General features: G+C 37.1%; 1 protein-coding gene across 2 annotated transcripts in view; it reads left to right on the top strand.

Annotated features, from left to right (window-relative positions):
* Positions 1 to 15,413: 15,413 nt before the first annotated feature.
* LOC106834102 (killer cell lectin-like receptor 2) overlaps positions 15,414 to 21,581 on the top strand; it is a 68,533-nt gene continuing 62,365 nt past the window's right edge. The window contains exon 1 of one of the 2 annotated variants that reach the window (XM_070494146.1): positions 15,414 to 18,998. In XM_070494146.1, the coding sequence (XP_070350247.1) occupies positions 18,954 to 18,998 (45 nt within the window). In that variant the 5' untranslated portion in view covers positions 15,414 to 18,953. The remainder of the gene's footprint in view (positions 18,999 to 21,581) is intronic. The other variant, XM_014845571.3, reaches the window with a different exon arrangement.

Genomic DNA, 21,581 nt, shown 5'->3' with positions numbered 1-21,581 from the left:
AATGTTCTTCTCTCAGAGATAGCCATGGTTAACTGCTTCACATCCTTCCAGTATTTATTCAGTTACCTCCTTCTTAATGACACCTGCCCTGACAACCCTATTTAAAATTGCACCCTGTGTATCAGCGTCCCCTAGACATCATCCTCTGTACTCTTAGTCCCTCTTACTACGATTTAATTTTTATAGCACTCATCACCATCTTACATACCATATAATTTACATGTATATTATTTTTATCTGCCCCAAATCACTCCTAAGCTGAGATTTTTGTCATTTTTCTTCAAGATTTATCTTAAGCATGAAGAGCAGGCACAGAGTTGAGTAAATGATCAAACGAGTTAAGATAAGTAATTCCCAATATAGGATAGTGACCTCTTGAATATCAAACTTTCTTTTTCCTATCTCTTTAGCCTTCTTTGTATTTAATTCATGGTTCAAGAAATACATAGAGACTGGAGTGCCTACTGAAATGTTTTCCTCATGTTTCATTTTTCAGTGAGCATGTACACTTGGCATTTTTTAAATAATTCTTTGCTTCTCTCTTGACACAAGTTCCATATGTCTAACCTCTAATGGTTTTAGTGTTAGGGAATCACCACTGTGTATTTACTTCCATGCAGAATATCATGAAGTTACTTTAGTGAATCATACTTGGCTTGTCTTATCAAAAAGAGGACACATTTAAGTGACAGGAGAGCTCCTCTCCTTTTCCTGGACTGTAAGTCTCTAGTACTTAATGCAATTCTTTATTCTTTTCTCAGGGTCTCGATGTCTTTTGCTTAAAGAGTTGGAGGAAATAGAAATGATTCCTGGGGACAGAATTTAGAAGGTTTGTTTCTTGCTTTTGTTTATTTTATATTGGATTGTGACCAATTGTATAAATAATAAAGTTATTTAAATAGTTCCTAGCATGTTTAAATATGCTGTTAGTATTAAATTATTGGAGTGATTTTGAGTTTTGGTAATAAAGGTAATATTGAGAAGAGCATCATTATACACAAATTTTGGGATATTTCTGCTACTTTTATTGGGAAGAAGTACAGAATTGTTATTCCTATGCCTAAAGGTTTCAGCCTTTTCTATGACTTTAAGTACATATTGTGAAATTGAGCTCCTGAAACGTTTCACCAGACGACTATAGCAAAAAACATAATCGCAAGCTATTTCATCACTCTGCACCAATGTAAGATAATATTTCAAAGTTTTGACAATTTGGTGGCTGATTATTTTTATTTTATTCCTTTAAGTTATATTCTTCTGATATTTACTGAGTTTATGTCTTTTCCCCATTTTATCACATTTATCTTTTATTTCTTGGTATGCATTCCTTATATATTAGGCTTGTAATCTCTCTTTCAGGCATGTCTCATCAATTTTCCCTTTAGTTTTTTTGTCTTTGTTTATGATTTTAATATGGAAGGAAATTTCTAACATTAAAGCACACTAAAATTGTCTTTATTCATTTGAAACTTATTTTGGGTTGTGAGGGAGAATGCTGAAGCATATATGTTTATGTACACATATAAATATAATTATAGGTCTCTCGCTCTATTTCACTTAGCTGATCAATTGTCAGAGCACAGTTTAAATGATTCATTATTCTTTCATCAGTGATTTTAATGCTATGTTTATCATATAGTAAAATTTAATATTGAAATAATTTTAAATAAGTTAAATATTTCCTAATTTTTGTAAATATTTTTTGTGTACATATGCTTGGATATTTTCCTGGACTCATCTATACCAGTCCATCAAATGTGAATCTATTCTTATTTTCACAATAGATCATTTTAATTATTGGAATTTTGTAATCTGAAAGTTCTTCTGTACCTCAAACTTTGTACAATGTTGGGTACATAGAACACTTAATCCTATGTTGAATTAATGAATAAAAGAATACATTAAAATATTCCAGCAATTTATTTTTGAATACAGTTCAGATGTCTTTTTTTAAAATTCATTTGTCAACTTGTGGAGGATTGCATTATATATTTAATATTTGAGTGGATACACTTTGCCTTTGAAGAGTATACTAGACAATCAGATTTTCTCTAGAGTTATTGAAAGACAGTTTCCTTGTTGATTTGATCCCAAATGTTCTCTATAATCTAGATGTCTAGTCATGGACTAAATTCAACCAGAGCATTTGACAGCATCTGCCCTATGACATTTATGTCAGTGGTGACTTTGAAGTACACATCAGAGCAGAGGGAAGAATATTTTATATATATATAAAGAATATTATATACAATTATGGTATGCATATATAAATTATATATTCTCTCTCTATATATCTATACCTTATATAAGATATGTAATATTCTTAATTTTATTCCTAATTTCATTGACTTTTATATCTAATGCAATGTATTTACAAGGAAAATATCCCTCCTCTAACTGCAGCTGTACGTGCATATGTGAACAGCTTCCATCATGCTGATCTCTACTTAAAACTTTATATCCTAGGTCATATGTCTTGCCTTTTATGTTATTGTCATGATTTTTGAGCCAGACCATTCTCTTCTTCTCTATACAGATCTATTTTTCTACTTATCTGTAATTTGTATATCATTTATCACGTTCTACATAGTTTATTATTTGAATGCCTATCTCAGTCTCTTCTACAATGTATGAGTTTTTCGAAAAAGAGAGAGCATTTGTACACCGTTGTGTTCCTCACAGCACCAGGTATAATGAATTTCACACAATAAGTTCTTAAGTATCGCTATTTAATTCAAATACAGTGAGTATGACCAGCAGCTTGTGTTTTCTAAATTTCTTGGGGATTTATCAGAGCAAAGTCTGGATTTCCAGGGGAATGTGTGTATGAAAATGTGCAAAACATTGGTATAATAAGTGCACCAGGTCCTCTTCACACACGTGTGAGAAGGCTGTTTGTGCTAAAAAATCAGAAGAAGGTTAAAGGAAAAGCTATGAGGTTCACATCTCAATAAGATTCTTCATTTATGATCTGTCTGCCTTTATTGCTATTATTTCATGTTATTTGTGACTCTACTTTTTCATGGTAGATACTGATAAATGAGTTTGTGACAGAAGTCAGAGTGTAGAGTTAAAGAAGAAATAGCAGCATAGCACAGAAAACTTAGAAATTCAGAACCTGTTTGATTTTGTGAAAATTATGTAAATGGGCTAATAAACATTTCATTTGCCACGAATACTTAGTCTTTTTCGTTTTCTTTTATATTTCAAAGTCTATTTAGAATTGTGATCCTATGGAAAGAAAACTTTAGAACAAATATAATGAGAAATAAGTGATAAATGATTTAACAGATGACATGTAAAAGATGTCAAAAATACAAGGAAATATCATTAAGTAGCATAAAGCAAAATATAAAAAAATAAAATTTAATTAAAGTAAACTTCTCAAGTCATCTGTTTTCCAAGTTGCTTGCAGAAGTCTTCCTAGCAAATTTTAAATATATCAAGTTCACTTACATTCTTTTATTCTTGTTGCTCCTCTTGTGAAAATGGATCTTTCCTGTGAAAGGCTGCTTTTGACTGAGCTCCAGATCCATCTTCTGTTCTTCCTCTGCTGTTTTAAATTCATTCCATTAATCAACCCCTATCACATACATCCAAGCACTTCCATTTAAAATGCACAACCTTCAAGGCATAAGCATACCCACATATTTCTCTCCCTCCCCTTAAACTCATGGTCTTTTCTAATTTCCCCTTACCAGTCCCTTCAAAATGACTGTACTTGAGCAAAGCATCTACATGATTATGTACTTTCTCACTTTCAAATATTACTCAGAACATTGTTACTTGGCTTCCCTTTTCTCCTCTTTATTGAGACTGTTCTAGATAAAGATACTAATGATTATTTTTATTCACTCATTCTTTATTTATTCATTCATTTTGAGTGCTTTTTATGTCTCTAGCTCTGTTGTAGGCAGTCTGCTTATTTTGTAATCCACTTTACTTCAATTCTTGTGTTATTCAATCTATCAATAACATTTTATTGGAATAATTATTTCATTGTTCTCGACATTCAGTTTTATTTTACTTTCATCACTTTTGTTCTTTCTGGTTTTCTTCCTACCAGTCTGGTCCTGTACTTTTAGTCTCGTGTATGGATTTTTCTTTACCCTCTAATATTTTTCAGGTTGAAGAATTCATTCAGGAACATTCCTATGATTTAGAATGATTATTGATTTGTCAACACAATAATTTTCTCTGTGATGAGCAATGAATGAACTGGGATAAATTTTGGAGTCAGGGAGACCAGTGGAGACCTTCTTACAATGATCAAAAAGAGAGGGGCTGGCCCCATGACCCAGCGGTTAAGTTCGCCCACTCCACTTCGGCAGCCCAGGGTTTCATCGGTTTGGATCCTGGATGCAGACATGGCACCCCTCATCAGGCCATGCTGAGATGGCATCCCACATGCCACAACTAAAAAAAATTACAACTATGTACTGGGGGGATTTGGGGAGAAAAAAAGCAAAAAATAAAAAAGAAGATCGGCAATAGTTGTTAGCTCAGGTGCCAATCTTTTAAAAAAGAAAAAAAAGAGAGAGAGACGTTGGTTACATGGTAGAGAATCAAAAGCCTAGGTATAAAGTGAATTGGAAAGAGTCAAGATCTATTCTAGTCTAGACACTGCCCACTACATAGAAAAGCACACTAAAAATCTATTCAAGTCCTGAATGAAGGGAGGGGGAATAAATAAGGGCTCTTCTTCTTTTTAGTCTATTTGAATGAGAGCTTTTGAACAATTAATTAAATCCATGAATTGATGTGAAGTGATCTGACTGGTCAGGTTGTTGGCTGATGGCGCCATTCAGGGGAGGGGGAGTTACAGGAGAAAGAACAGATTTCTTGAAGTCAAAAATGGTAAGTTTTAGGTGTAATAAGTTTGACGTATCTGCATATACTCTGAAAACAAAGGTCAGTGGGCTTAGTGAGAATAAAATGCTCAAACCCTTCTATTTTATAAACTTCTGCTTTTCAACTCACATATATATAATCAACATTGAACATACGGGGTTAGCATAAAAATTGTCACAAATAAAATTACTATAGCAATTTTACTATATCTTTCCTAGTAAAGAGAATTTTTCTTTAATACTCTCAAATGAAATAGAGGAAAATGAATAAATGGCACTTTTGAAAAGTCCTCTCGTCTTACAGGTTCAGAATCATTTTGTCCTAATGTCTCCCAGTCTGTGAATGTATCAGAGAGAAAGTAAATAAACACACAAACAACCAATAACATAGAAAGTGAGAGAACACACAATGGAGCAATTATTCCTGTGTCATGTCTACATGTTTTGTCGTTCCAGAAATGTCTGTAGAAAATGTATAAAATGGAACGTCAGGAGAGTCCAAGGGGCTTACATTAACCAGCAAGCTGGCAGCATTAAATCAAAGTAAATCTTCTCTTCCATATTTCAGTTTCCTCAGCACCAGCCAGAGTTGTGTTAAACTTTTTGTTGAGGCAAATCATAATTTAAACCCCTTATCACCTTAAAAAACACATTCGACAACTGTTTTGAGGAAAACAGGAAATACTAGCAAGCAGAAGAGAACAGACCCAAACTTTTTGTGAGCACATAGACATCATTTTGCCTATATTATTTCCATAGTTTGAACATTTTTGGAAGAAAGGAATGAAAAGCAATCATGTGGTAATCAGTTGGAAGACAACCCCTCCCCTCAAAAAAGAGCACTATGGCTACAATCTATCCGTTTTACTTTTCTATGACAAGATGTAAAGCACACATCTCTATATCTGTTGCTGGAACTAAGTTGACCTGGTGTGGAAGTCTAATAAAACTCATATACAATTCCGTACAAAGTCAGCAAAAGATAAGTGGCAATTTCCCTTTATTAACAGAGAAGGCTGACCAGGACAGTGTGTGGTTTGAGGAAAAGTAGCACCAAATCTGAGCTGCTTCAATACTGAAGTTACGGGTAAGGAGAACAGGAAACTGAGGAGAATCTATTGTTATATTCCTGTAAAGAGAAAATAAAAGAAGGAAATCGACGTATACCTTATTATGGAATACCTTATTTCAAGAATGATGGAGTGATAAATATGTTAATGCTAAAGAATGTCCATAACATTTCACTACATGGACATCCTTTGTGTCCTTGTTTTTAGAAGTCAGTCTTAATGGTGTGGTAACAAAAACACAAAAGTCAGAATACAATGGCTTATGAAGTAAGTAGGCAGTGAGAAAATGGGATAAGCAAATGTAGACAACTTTTTCCCTAAGATGTTTAGCTGTAAGGAGAGCTGGGGAAATAACCTGAGAAGCTGATCTTGTGGAGGGAGGGTTGATATATTGCTCACCCAACATCCCTTCTAGTCAGGATACTTTGAAACCAATGTGGCCACAGTGGTGTCTTTATTTTTCATATTGTGTAGCTAGATCAAGGCTTAAATAGTTTAACAGTTTGGTAATGAGTGAACATCACTGAGGTTACAAAGTATGTGAACAAAATGACTATTTACCTGGAAAGAGTGGTTTGTAGGCTAATACAGGTGAGTAAATATTTCAAGTGGAAAACATTTACAACAACAGGAAGAGGTTTGTTTCCCCTTAGGAGTTTAGAGAAGAAATGGCTGTAATGCAATAGTTATCTTAGGCACGAACACTGGCCTTGTGTTTCCTTTTGTTTAACGGAAGAAATGCTAAGTGAACATGTTGGGAGACTTCTGTGTAATCCTATGCCTTTATTTGTTTTGCGGCCAAATCAAACTATCTTAGTGACTTCTATGTCATTAAGGCATATATACAGCTCCCATTTCTGCTTCTTATTTTTTTTCTTATAGCAAAAACAAAGCTGAAATTCACACAGGAAACTTATTTCTTGACTGGTATATGGAGGAAGGGAAGGCAAAGCCTTGTTAAAATGCATAAATGCCATCAACGTACCATACAAATTGCTCAAGGAAATTTCATGCTAAACCAATCGATGGACATTTATTACAGATAGACCAGAGTGTGAATTTTATTTATTTTTAGTACTATACATCTTTTATAGCTTTATTGAGGGATAATTGATCTAGAAAAGACTGCACAGATGGGGCTTCAGGAGCACAGCGCACAGGTTGCAGCAACACTAGCGGCTACTTTGGAGGCAGTGGCTGTGCTGGGTACCAGGGTGGCTGTTTGAGGCCCAGGTGCCCGTGGACTCAGCACAGTCAGGGCTCTGCTCGCTGCAGGATCTTCATGGAGACCAAGCAGAGGCACTTTCCCTGGTGATGTCCAGCACCTCTGGCTTCACTGGTCGGTTATTTTTTTTAAAAGCTCACACATATTTAATAGGTACAATTTGACGAGATTAAAGATAGGCATACACCAATGATACCACAAACCCTTTGAATGACATTTTTCATTTCCCTCTTTCCCCATTTGAATGGCAATCGTCATTCTACCTCTGTAAGTTTGGCTATTTCAGGTATCTCCTTTAAGTAGAATCATGCACTTTTGTTCTTCAGTGACTGAGTTATTTCACTTAGTGTAACATCTCCCAGGTCCATCCATGTTGTCACAAATGGTAGGATTTGCTTCTTTTCTAAGGCTGAATAGTATTCCATTGCATGTACATACCACAGTTTTGTTACCTATTCGTCCGTCAATGGACATCTGGATTGTTTCCATATCTCAGCTGTTGTTAATAAAGCTGCCGTGAACATGGGAGTGCAGATGTCTCTTGGAGATCCTGATTTCAATTCCTTTGGATGTATACTCGGAAGTGGGGTTCTATTTTTAAGTTTTTGAGGAACCTACATAATATTTTCCATAGTGGTTGTACCAGTTTACCTTTTCACCAACAATGTATAGGGTTTAAATGTTACCATTCCTCATAAACACTTTTCTTTGTTTTCTATAGTAAGGATCCTAACATGTGAGATGGTATCTCATTGTGGTTTTGATTTGCATTTCCCTTAATATTAGTGACATTAAGGACCTATTCATATTTCTCTTGGTCATTTGTATGTCTCCTTTGGAGAAATGTCTATTTAAGTTCTTTGCCCTCTCCCCCACCTTTTTTTTTTTTTTTTTGGCTGAGGAAGATTCAGCCTGAGCTATCATCCATTGCCAGTCTTCCTCTTTTTCCTTTATTTTATGTGAGCCACTGCCAGGGCATGGCTACCCAGGAACCAAACCTGGGCCGCTGAAGTGGACTGCACAGAACTTAACCATTAGGCCACCAGGACTGGCCCCCTTCGGCTACTTTTTAAGCAGGTTGTTTTTTCTAGAAGGTTGTAAAAGTTCCTTATGTATTTTGGAAATTAATCCTTTATCTGCAAATGTTTTCTCCCATTTCATAGTTTGCCTTTTTATTCTGTTGATTGTATTCTTTGCTGTTTGATGTAGTCCCACTTCTGTATGTTGCTTTCTTTGCCTGCGCCTTTGGTGTCAAATTCTTGAAATCATTGCAAAGGCCAATGTCATGAAATTATTTCTCTAGGATTCTTCTAGGACTTTTACAGTTTCGGGTCTTAAATCTTGCCAAGTTTAAATCTTGTCAAAGATTAGTTGACTGTATATGCAGTGGTTTAATTCTGGGTTCTCTATTCTGTTCATTGGTTTACATGTTTGTCTTTGTGCTGGTACCATACTGTTTTGTTATTGTAACTTTGTAATATATTTTGAACTCAGGAAGTGTGATGCTTCTAGTTTTGTAATTTTTTTCCCCCAAGATTCCTTTGAAAATCTGGGTTTTTTGAGATTCCATGTGATTTATTTCAGTAACATTGGCTTATAACATTATATAAATTTCGGGTGTAGATCACTCTATTTTGATTTCAATTTAGACTACATCATGTTCATCACGCAAAGACTAACTACAGTCCATCGCAATACACATGTGCCTAATCACCCTTTTAGCCCTCCTCCCTCCCCCCTTCCCCTCTGGTGTCCACCAATCCAATCTCTGTCTTGATCTGTTTGTTTGTTGTTGTTATCTTCTATTTATGAGTGAGATCATACGGTATTTGACTTTCTCCCTCTGACTTAATTTGCTTAGCATAATACCCTCAAAGTCCACCTATGTTGCCACAAATGGCCAGATTTCATCCTTTTTTATGGCTAAGTAGTATTCCATGTGTATATGTACCACGTCTTCTTAATCTATTCGTCCCTTGATGGAAACCTAAGTTACTTCCAAGTCTTGGCTATTGTGAATAATGCTGCAATGAACATAGGGGTGCACATATCAGGACACATTTGTGTTTTCATGTTCTATGGATAAATACCCAGCACTGGAACAGCAGGATCATATGCTAGTCGTATTTTTAATTTTTTGAGAAATCTTCATACTGTTTTCCATAGTAGCTGAACCAGCATACATTCCCACCAGCAGTGTATGAGTGTTCCCCTCTCTGCACATCCTCTCCAACACTTGTTGCTTCCTGTCTTGTTAATTATAGTTATTCTGCCGGGAGTGAGGTCATATCTCATTACAATTTTGATTTCATTTCCCTGACCATTAGTGATATTGAACATCTTTTCATGGGCCTGTTGGCCATCTGTATATCTTCTTTGTAGAAATGTCTGTTTAAATCTTTTGCCCATTTTCTAATTGGGTTATTAGATTTCTTGTTGCTGAGATATATGAGTTCTTTGTATATTTTGGATATTAACTCCTTATCAGCTATATGGTTTGCAAATATCTTCTCCCAATTGTTAGGTTGACTTTTTGTTTTCTTGATGGTTTCCTTTGCTGTGCAGAAGCTTTTTAGTTTGATGTAGTCCCATTTGTTCATTGTTTTCTATTGTTTCTCTTTCCTGGTCAGACATGGTACTTGAAAATATGCTGCTAAGATCAATGTCAAAGGGCGGCATGCCTTTGTTTTCTTCTAGAAGTTTCATGGTTTGAGATCTTACATTCAAGTCTTTAATCCATTTTGAGTTAATTTCTGTGTAGGATATAAGATAATGGTCTACTTTCTTTCTTTTGCATGAGGCTGTCCAGTTTTCCCAACACCTTTTATTGAAGAGACTTTCCTTTCTCCATTGTATGTTCTTGGCTCCCTTGTCGAAAATTAGCTGTGCATAGATATGTGGGTTTATTGCTTGGCTCTCATTTCTATTCCCTTGATCTGTGTGTCTGTTTTTTGTGCCAGTACCATACTGTTTTGATTACTCTAACTTTGTAGCATATTTGAAATCAGGGAGTGTGATACCTCCAGTTTTGTTCCTTTTTTTCAGGATCTCTGCTATTTAAGGTCTTTTTTGGTTCCATATAAATTTTAGGATGCTTGGTTCTATTTCGGTGAAAAATTTCTTTGAAACTTTGATAGGGATTGCATTGAATCTGTAGATTGCTTTAGGAAGTATGAACATTTCAACAACATTAATTATTCTAGTCCAAGAGCATGGAATATCTTTCCATTTCTTTGTGTCGTCTTCTATTTCTTTCACCAATGTTTTATAGTTTTCAGTGTACAGGTCTTTCACCGCCTTTGTTAAGTTTATTCCTAGGTATTTTATTCTTTTTTTTGCAGTTTTAAATGGGATTGTATTCTTAATTTCTCTTTCTACCACTTCGTTGTAGGGTATAGAATCACAAGTGACTTTTGTACGTTGATTTTGTATCCAGCAACTGTACCATATTCATTTACCATTTCTAAAAGATTTTTTAGCGGATTCCTTAGGATTTTCTATGTATAAAATCATGTCATCTGCAAATAGTGACTGTTTCACTTCTTCCTTTCCAATTTGGATCTGTTTGATTTCTTTTTCTTGCCTGATTGCTCTGAGTAGGACTTCCCATACTATGTTAAATAAGAGTGGTGACAGTGGGCATCCTTGTCTTGTTCCTGTTCTTAGAGGGTTAGCTTTCAGTCTTTCTCCATTGAGAATGGTATTAGCTGTGGGATTGTCATATACGGCCTTTATTAAGTTGAGGTACTTTACTTCTATATCCATTTTATTCAGAGTTTTTATCATAAAAGGATGCTGTATCTTGTCAAATGCTTTCACTGCATCTATTGAAATGATCATGGGGTTTTTATTCTTCATTTTGTTCATGTGGTGTATCACGTTGATTAATTTTGGATGTTGAGCCATCCCTGCAATCTTGGAATAAATCCCATGTGATCATGGTGTATTTTTTTAAATGTATTGTTATATTAGAGTTGCCAGTATTTTGTTGAGGATTTTTGCATTGATGTTCCTCAGTGATATTGGCTTGTAATTTTCTCTTTTTGTGTAGTCACTGTCTGGTTTTGGCATCAGGGTAGTGTTGGCCTTATAGAATGAGTTAGGAAGCTACCCCTCATCTTCAATTGTTTGGAAGAATTTAAGAAGGAGAGGTATTAAGTCTTCTTTGAATGTTTGACAGAATTCACCAGGGAAACCATCTGGTCCTGGACGTTTGTTTTTTGGAAGGGGTTTGATTACTGTTGTGATCTCCTCACTGGCGATGGTCTATTCAAATGCTCTATTTCTTCTTTTTTTTACTGTTCTTTTTTCTTTATTTTTGGTAAGGAAGATTGGTCTTGAGCTAACATCTGTGCCAATCTTCCTCTAATTTGTATATGGGATGCCACCACAGTATGGCTTGATGACCTATCTAGGTCTGTGCCCGGGACCAGAACCTGGAAACCACTGGCTGCCAAAGAAAGCATGCAAACCTAACCACTATACCACTGGGCCATCTCCTCTTTTTCTTCTTGATTCAGTTTTGGAAGGTTGTATGATTCTAAGAATTTATCAATTTTCCTCTAGATTATCCACTTTTTAGAGTATAGCTTTTTGTAGTATTGTCTTATAATCTTTTGTAATTCTGAGCTGTCTGCTGTAATTTCTCCTGTGTAATTTCTGATTGTATTTATTTGAGACTTCTTTCTTTTTTTCTTGGTGAGTCTAGCTAAAGGTTTGCCAATTTTTGTTTATCTTTTCAAATCACCAGCTCTTAGTTTCATTGATTTTTTTTCTATTGATTTTTTAGTCTCTATTTCATTTATTTCTGGAATGATTTTTATTATTTTCCTCCTTCTACTGACTTGGGGCTTTGTTTGTTCTTTTTCCAGATCCTTTAGGTGCACAGTTAGGTTGTTTACTTTAGATTATTCTTGTTTGTTGAGGTAAGCCTGCATTCCTATTAACTTCCCTCTTAGAACCACTTTTGCTGTACCCCTTAAATTTTGGCATGTCATATTTTCATTTTCACTTGTCTCCAGGTATGTTTTTGATTTCTTCATTGACCCAATCGTTGTTCAGTAGTATTTTGTTTAATCTTCACATATTTATGGCTTTTCCAGTTTTCTTTCCATAGTTCATTTCTTCTTTCATACCTTTGTCTTCAGAAAAGATGGTTTGTATTATTTCAACCTTCCTAAATTTATTGAGACTTGTTTTGTGGCCTTATATGTGATTTATCCTGAAGAATATTCCATGTACATTTGGCAAGAATGTGTATTCTGCAGTTTGGGGATGGAATGTTCTGTATATATCTACTGAGTCCATCTGGGCTAATGTGTCATTTGAGGCCAATGTTTCCCTGTTGATCTTCTATTCAGATGATCTATCCATTGGTGTGATTAGAGTCCCTTATGACTATTGTGTTGCTGTCTATTTCTCCTTTTATGCCTGTTAATAATAGTTTTACATATTTAGGTGCTTCTATGTTGGGTGCATAGAGATTTACAAGCATTATATACTCTTGTTGAATTGTTCTTTTGTTGGTGATTGCCCTTCTTTGTCTCTTGTGACAGATTTTGTTTTAAAGTCTATTTTGTCTGAGATAAGTCTGGCTACTTCAACTTTCTTTTCATTGTCATTTGCATGGAGTATTTTTTTCCCTACCTTCACTTTCCGTTTGTGAGTGTCTTCAGGTATGAAGTATGTCTCTTGTATGCAGCATATAAATGGATCTTGTTTTGTTATCCAATCAGCCACCCTATGCCTTTTGATTGGAGCATTTAGTCCATTGACATTTAAAATAGCTTTTGAGGGGCCAGCCTGGTGGTGCAGTGGTTAAGTGCACATGTTATGCTTCGGTGGCCCAGGGTTCACCTGTTTGGATCCTGGGTGTGGATTTGGCACCGTTTGGTAAGTCATGCTGTGGTAGGTGTCCCACATATAAAGTAGAGGAAGATGGGCACTGATGTTAGCTCATGGCCAGTCTTCCTCAGCAAAAAGAGAAGGATTGGCAGCAGGTGTTAGCTCAGGGCTAATCTTCCTCAAAAATAAATAAATAAATTAAATTAAATAGCTTTTGATAAGAAGGTACTTATTGCCATTTTATTGCTTTTTCTGGATGTTTTAGATGTTCTTCTCTCTTCCGTTCTTGTTCTCTTGTTCTCTTCCCTTGCAGTTTGATGGCTGTCTCTAGTATTACATTTGGGTTGATTTCTCTTAATTTTTCCTGTAAATGTTATAGGTTTCTGGCTTGTGATTACCATGACGTTCATTTATAATAACCAGTGTATACATCAATGTATATTATGTTGATGGTCTCTGTAGTTTGACCTCCTGCTAAAAGCTCTACTCTTTCACTCACCTCTCCCACATTTTATGTTTTTATATCATATGTAAACTCTTTCTTTGTGTGCGTGTATCTCTTCCCCTTTTAACATGGAAATAGCACTTTTAGTACTTTTGTATTTTAACCTTCATATTTTTTTCGTGGGTGTTATCTCTGCTATCTTTATTGTATATTTGGCTTTCCCAGTATCTTATTGATTTTTTTTGATAAGTTTTTTATTCCTATTTTTGGTCTTTCTCTTTTCCACTTAAATAAGTCCCTTTAGCATTTCTTGTAAGGCTGGTTCCTTGCTGATTAAACTCCTTTAGATTTTCTGGTCTGGAACATTTTTAATCTCCCCTTTCATTCTGAATGATAGCCTTGCTGGGTGGAATATTCTTGGCTGTAGGGTTCTTCCTTTCAGAACTTTAAATATATTGTGTGACTCCCTTCTAGCCTATAAAGATTCTGCTGAGAAGTAAGCTGAGTACCTCATGTAGTTTCCTTTGTATGTAATTTGTTCCCTTTCTCTTGCTCTTGTTAGGATTCTCTCTTTAACTTTACTTCTTGATATTTTAAGTATAATCTGTCTGGGTGTGGGCCTGTTTGGGTTATCTTGTTTGGTGCTTTCTGTGCCTCCTGTATATGGATGTCTGTTTCCTTCCTTAGGTTAGGAAAGTTTTCAGCTATTATTTCTTTAAATAGAGTCTCTGACCCTTTTTCTCTCTTTTCTCCTTCTGGGACATCTATAATAGGGATGTTTGTGATCTTGATGTTGTCCCAGAGATTCCTGGGACTGACCTCATTCTTTTTAATTCTATTTTCTTTTACCTGTTCAGCTAGGGTCATCTCCTCTAGTCTTTCATCCAGCTTATAGATCTATTCTTCTCTATCATCTATTCTACTGTTGAGTACCTCTAGTGAATTTTTCATTTACAGTACTGTATTCTTCATTTCTGATTGGTTCTTTTTTATATTTCCCAATTCTTTCTTGATGTTCTCACTGAGTTCATCCTTTCTTCTGCCAAGATCAGTGAACATCCTTATGACTTTTTGTTTGAACTCTTTGTTGGGTATATTGTTTATCTCTGTTTCATTTCATTTTTTTCTGTGGTTTCATCTTATTCCCTTACTTGGAACATGTTCCTTTGTGTCCTCATTTTTCCTCTTTCTCTGCTTATATCTATATTCAGTAGGTCAGCTATACTATATCTCCCAATCTTGGAGAGGTGGCCTTATGTAAGAGATGCTTTCTGAGGCCCAGCAGTGGTTTCCCCTTCATCACCAGATCCAAATGTTTCAGGAATGTCCCTGATGTGGGTTATGTGAGTCCTTCTGTTGTGGCAAGGTTACTCCTGCTGCAGGTTCCCAGGGAGGCTAGGCTGTCCCCTTGGCCAGCTGGTGCTAATGCTCAGCTGCATGTCACTTCTATGGACACTTCAGTCAGTTTATTGGGCATGCAGAGCCCCATCACAGTTGGCTACAAGGTCTAATAGCACATTCCTGTTGCAGTTTGTCTTTTAAGTAGGTCCCCAGTCTGACTGGTTGCTAGGCTCAGGGGCTTACAATTGCTGTAGGCCTATGGCCTGCAAGGCTCTTGTCAGCTCTCTCAGGATTGCAGCTGAGTGAGGCTGGCCCTAGGTATGGGAGCACCCAATTATTTGAGGCTTTGGAAGGTCAGGCCAATCCCCTATGTGACTGTTTGAGAAGCACGAATCTGCTGTAGCCAACAAGCCTCTCTGCCCATAAGACCACACACCCATCAATACAGTCCTGCCCCATGCATGTGACCCACTCCACTGAGGCAGACCAAGTAGCCCTACTGCAGATGCCCCAAACACTCCACCAATGTAGGCCCACTTCTAGCACATCCCCTGCCCCACAGAGGTGGACCTACTGCCCTGCTGCAGAGATTCCAGGCAACACACCAATGCAGGCCCTCATGTTCCCCAAGGGCTTTCTGTTGCTTGGGGCCAGTCCCTAGGGTACGCTGCCTGCCCTGGCTGAGCTGGATTAAATCTCTGTTCTAGTGGGTGGGGCAGATGTCTGTGCTAAGAGGCCAGGGGAAGGACTCGAATGGCGTCTGCCAACTTCTGTGTCAGCACACCTATACCTGGTCACAGTACTGGCTGCCTCCAGTGTCTCAGTCCCTAGGGAGTACTCACCTCACAACAATATGACCTGGAGCCTATCAAGTGAGTCTCTTTTCACCAAAGGACTGTGCACCTTTCTTTTTCATGATTTTAGGTTTCTTTGTGAAACGGGTGACTTTGTGTGTGGGCCGTTTAAGATCAGGGTTTTTTTTCACTTATGTCTGATAGTTTTCTTGAGGTACTCCCAGTTCTAGTTAATAGCCTCAAAACCAGACATTATGACACTTGTCTTGGTTGTGCTGAGTCCAAATGCTGCTTGTTGTTGTAACGCTCACCTGCTCAGGTTCCCCTCTCCTCCAGGGAAGGCTTCATACCTTAGGATTGCTCCTGGCTAGCCATGAAGCACTGCAACTCCAAGGTGGTTTTTTTCTCTCTAGAAGGAATTTCTGCCTCTTCCACCTCGGTCAGGAGTGTCCTTTGTTGTGAAGGTTCTTTTTATCCAGTTTTCAGTTCTCTCTCAGGGATAATTATTCCAAGAGAAGTTGTAAATTTGTTGAGTCCATGGGAGGAGGTAAGTTCAGAGTCCATCTTGACACGTTGTTTCTTATTTACTTCTTAACTACTTCACAAGTGTGGTTTGAAGCTGACCACAGATAGATTGCATTAGCAAAGGTTGAAATAGTTCTTAACTTGGCTTCATTTAAGCAACTCAAAAACTTACTTTCATAAGTAAACAGTGGGTACAACAGTTTTCAAGCCTAAAGTAACTGAGATTGAGATTTCTCAATGTTCAAAAAATATTTTGACTATTTCTAGACCAAGTAAAATTGTATAAAATGGTTCTTATGTAAGTGCACTGTCCAATACAGTAGCCACTGGACATGTGGCTATCTAAATATTATTTTGAATTCACACAAATTAATTAATATTGTGGTGCTGTATGGTGTAATAAAAAGAAAAATACAAATTCAGTTCTTCAGTCTCACTAGCTACATTTCAAGTACTCAGTAGCCATTCCGAATATTTTCACATCTCTGTTTGTAACATCCAAGAAAACCACAAAACACAAATGCTTTATCACTTTTCAATCCTCATAGTGATACTAGATGCCATCCCTGGTGGTCTAGTAGTTAAGATTTGACACTCTTACCATAGTGGATCTGGTTCATTTTCCCATCAGGGAACCACATTACCTGTCTGTTGGTTGTAATACTTTGGGGGCTGAATGCTGCTGTGATGCTGAAAACTATGCCACCACTATTTCCAGTACCAGCGGGGTCACTCATGGTGGACAGTTTTCAGCAGAGCTTCCAGACTAAGACAGACACAGAAAGACCTGGCCACGCACTTCCCAAAACATTCGCCATGAAAACCCTATGAGTAGCAGCATAGCATTGTCTGACATAGCAACAGAAGATGAGAGGATGGAGGCAGGGTTCAGCCCCGTTGGGCAGGGTTCATATCTGCTGTACACAGGGTCCCTAGGAGCTGGAATCAACTAGATAGCACTAACATAGTGATACTAGAGTTATACATGTTTGCATTTTTTTAGGGCTTATATATATGATGGATTAAATAAATATATTTTCATATTTCATCTTAAAAACAGGGTTAGAGGGAATTAGTCTTGACCTCAGAAGTCTTTCTAGGGTATAAAGACAGTAATCAGCCCTCAGATAAAGGTTTTAACATTGTACATTCAGTAAGTTCCATAGTCATAGTTCTGGTTCCTGTAGCTCTAGTTCAGTAGGCCCGAAGATGAATGTCGGCACTTGAGCTAAAAATCTGAAGGGAGTGCATAGAAAATCTTAAGATATTGAATGAGGTTCTCTACCAAAAAACACAAACCAAATGGATTATGTGTACATTTTCAGAGATACAATGTAAAATTGTGGTCAAATATCTGTGGGTTATTCTGGTAGTAAGTACACTGACCAAAGCATTTCAGTTTGCCTGAGACTTTCCAAGTTTTAAAACAGAAAGTCCCTCATCCAAGGAAACTCCTCAGTCCTGGGCAACTGAAATGTTTAATTTTCACCCTAGTGGTAAAGGATGCTTCTTTATGTTTCTTGTGTATTTTCCATAATGGCAGCCTAAAGTAGGAATTGAATAACTTTTCTATATTAACACTTATACAGTGGTTAACATGGATTTCTATATTCACAGTTATACAATTGTTAATATAGATCAACATAGCCTGGCCCAGTCTGCCTTTCCAGTTATTCTATTCCCATGAACCTTATGTCTAGCTCTGAATAGACTTGATGCCTTAGTGGTACAGAGCCCAAAAACCTGTCTGATATACTTTTTTTAGCATTATGTCTTCTTGCTTACTTAGTTCCTGTGAGGGCCTTCTTCTTTAGTTACATAGAAATTGGAGGAAGCATGTTTACTGTTTGACTGACTGCTGGAGGCTAGTTGAGATGATATAGACAATTTTAACTCTAGAACATTAGAACAGCTTTTTTGTAGAGGCAAGAAGGACAAATGAAGTCTCTAATTAGGGGAACAGAACATCTGAAACAAGAGGTCTTTAGAGTTTTTACTCTAAGAACCAGGAAATTTAATGCTACTCAGTGGCATAAACGTTATGCATTAGGACAAACAAGCAAGGAGGTGGGAACCTGGCCAGGTGAGATTACTCCTCCTGATAGAGTGATGCAGACCATCTTTCTTTGGGAGCTTGTGGTTATTCTAGACACCGTTTACTTCAGCTTAGGACAGGAAGAACAGCATGCTGTTGTGAAACGATAAGCCTCTGAGGTTTGAAGTTGTGACCAGAAAGCTTGAAGGTGTGACTAGAAGCTGTGTGCTAAGCTTCTAGCTGACAAAGTTAATATTGTCAGGAAGGAATGGGTAAAATGTGTGGTTTCCCAAATGAAAAAATTTGCAGGAAAGCAACCAGGAAGTAAATATTAGAACGCTTTATATATTCACGTTGTGTATGTGTTTGTTTGTTTTGCAGAAAAGTGAATTCAGAAGACAAACTTCCAGAACATTGAAAGCACTCATCAACTTTCTCATCTATTTGTTTTTTTAACAGTGGTTGTGATAGGTGCAGTTTGGTGCTTCCAATTTTGTGCTTTGATCAAAGCATCATGCTAGGAGTTTCATTTAGTCCCGTCGAAAGTTACTGCTGCTATCTTCTGATGCTGGTTGTCTTCTCATTTAAGAAGAAATTTGCCTTTTCCAGAAATTCAGAGCTTAGTAATAAAAAGAAACTAGAACTTGGAGGGAACAGCTACCAATTTGGCCTTACAATCATTAATGTCATTCTCCCTCTCTCTAAAATTGAAAAATCTAGATTTTGCAGTCAATTTCTCTTATCTTGAACATGTTCATCGAGTGCACACGTAGGCATCATCTCTCTTCTGTGTACTGCAGTTACAATAATGAACAAGACAGACGATGAACTCATCCTGTGGAGTTTATGTAGAGGAGACAGACAACTATGTAAGTGCAAAAAGGTGTTCTGTACTTGTCTAGCTTCCAACATGAGAACTGTCTATCCTCCACCAGCTATCAGATTATAAATCAAAACAGAAAGAAAGCTCAACACTACCAGTATCTCCGTGGGACAGCAAGATGTAAATAACCAGAGCTGAGGTTACAGAATGGTTTTTCTAGAGAGGTAGTGGTATGCTGCCATATATTTTCCAGGTCCTAAACTTTCCTCTAAGCATCTACACTCCAAACCTGATGTGTTAGGATAGAGAACCTAGCTCAGTGTGTCAGGATTTCTGGATTGCGGTCCTGGGTCTTCCACTATTTACAGTTCCTTGGAAGAGAGAGAGAAAAAAATGGAGATTTACCTATTATGAAGTCTAAGAAATCCTGTCTGTAGTGATAATCTCATTGAATTCTTCCAAGTCTATGAAGTGAGTGATACTCTTATTGAACATGTGAGGCAAATGAGGCTAAAGATTTGAAGTGACTTGTTCAAATTTTTACAGCTAGGAGGGATCTGAACCTCAGACCTCAAATAATAATATTTAACATTTAAGGTGCCCCTACTATATGTTCCAAGACTGGTTATGCACTTTATATACACTATCTCATATTAAATATTAATGCTAATTAATTTAATATTAAATTAAATATTTTAAGAATATTATTCCTATTTTACTGTTGTGAATCCAACCTTTAGAAAAGTGAGGTGACTTGCTTCAAGTCACGCATAGAACTAGGGCTGGTATTTAAAGCCAGATCTGCCTTGTTCCAGAATTCATGCTTTGTGGCAGAGGTTTGTGGAAAATCCAGGCCCTTTGAATCCATAGTCCGTTTGTGCTCTGTGTATTCACTCAGGACTGATTTTAAACATGGGTCAAGAATTAGCAATAATGTGTCCTTTGGCAAGACAGTTAACCTCTTAATGTTAATTTCTTCATTTGCGAAATAGTGACAATAATAAATAGCTGCCAGCTTTAAGAGGTTTCAATACGGTTATACGCACAGTAGGTCCTCCAGTAAATGATAGTGTCTCTCTCTGCCGCCTTCTCGACAATGATTACTCTTTCTCGACCCCTACACTCTATGTTCTCTCAGCAGAGCTTCTTTTATTTCTTTATTTTTGGCATTGCCATCGAGGACTGGGGATCTTTCTCTGTTTTGAAATTGACAAAACCAATCCAATATTAGTGTAAAGAGAAGGAAATGCCCAGCAGCAAGTATTCCTGAAGTGTGCAGACTCCTCCCGTGAAACCTTGCTGTATTATTGAATTAAATTAGTCTCTGGGAGGTATTTCAGCGGCCTTCCTGCACATGGTGACAAGTGTCAGAGCTCAGTGGTGATTCAGAGATTAAGAATGGCATTGGGGGACAGAAGAAGGCCAGTTGAGTGCAAACAACAGGCAGCATAACCTAGACTGGGTCCTAGCAGTCAAAACACTCAGTAGATGGTGTCTGTAAAGTAGTTGGGAGGAGAGGTGGGGCGTGAACAAACAGAAGGATGAAGAAGCCTTCCAAAGCGGGACGGATTAGCTGTGGCTAGAAGTAGGGAAGAGAAGAGAGGAATAAGCAAGCCATTTAGCCAGAGCTGGTGAAATCGGTGTGGGCTTGGCTCTGCATAATCAAATTCCCCTATGTTCCACACCTCACTCCTCTTCCTCCACACTCCATAGTAACCACTCTCACCTGATTTGAAGAGCAATTTAAACTGGCTTCATAGAGCTGTATGTCAGAAGATTGACAAGGCCTGTGTCAAACCAAAGTGAAATTCAATGAGAGACTTGAGTGTATTCTGGCACGGTTGGGCTCATAGAAACAGTCCTAGAAAGAAATTTCTTTTAGCTGGAAGGTTGTAGATCTTCATGAAGTAAGATTTGTACACAGCACTCAACTAGAGGAATAAGGCAGCAGTATCTCTTAAAAAATCACTCGTGAGGGGCCCGCCCTGTGGCCGAGTGGTTAAGTTCCTGCGTTCTGCTGCAGGCAGCCCAGTGCTTCGGCGGTTCGAATCCTGGGCGGGGACATGGCACTGCTCATCAGGCCACGCTGAGGCGGCATCCCACATGCCACAACTAGAAGGACCCACGGCTAAGAATATACAACTATGTACCGGGGGGCTTGGGGAGAAAAAGGAAAAAATTAAAAAATCTTTAAAAAAAAAATCACTCGTGAACATTGCATACATGACTAGTGGTGCATAATGGGAACAAATTTTCTGGAGGGTGTTTGGTAATATGTATCAAAGTTCTTTATTGTATATACTCCTTGACCCCATAATTTTGTGTTTATCAAAGTTTCCTAAGAAAATATTCAAAAGTACAGGACAATATTTTTTATGTTAGCAAAAATTTGGGAACCACATAAATGTCTGACAGTAGAAGATTACCTAAATAAATTATGGTATAATCCATATGGATAATAACTATATCTGGTTTTAAAATGACATTTTACATAAGCAGTTTTTAAATGTAGAAATTTTTATTTATTAAAAAATTATAGATCAAAAACATTGAGTATGGAAGACACCAATTTGGTAGTAAACATAATGCATGGATAAAAAATTAGAATATGCACCAAAATTTTTATAGT

Source organism: Equus asinus, chromosome 22 (assembly GCF_041296235.1).
Source record: "Equus asinus isolate D_3611 breed Donkey chromosome 22, EquAss-T2T_v2, whole genome shotgun sequence".
NCBI lineage: Eukaryota > Metazoa > Chordata > Mammalia > Perissodactyla > Equidae > Equus > Equus asinus.
The sequence above is the reverse complement of the archived record's forward strand: the minus strand, read 5'-3'. Positions and strand labels throughout refer to the sequence as shown.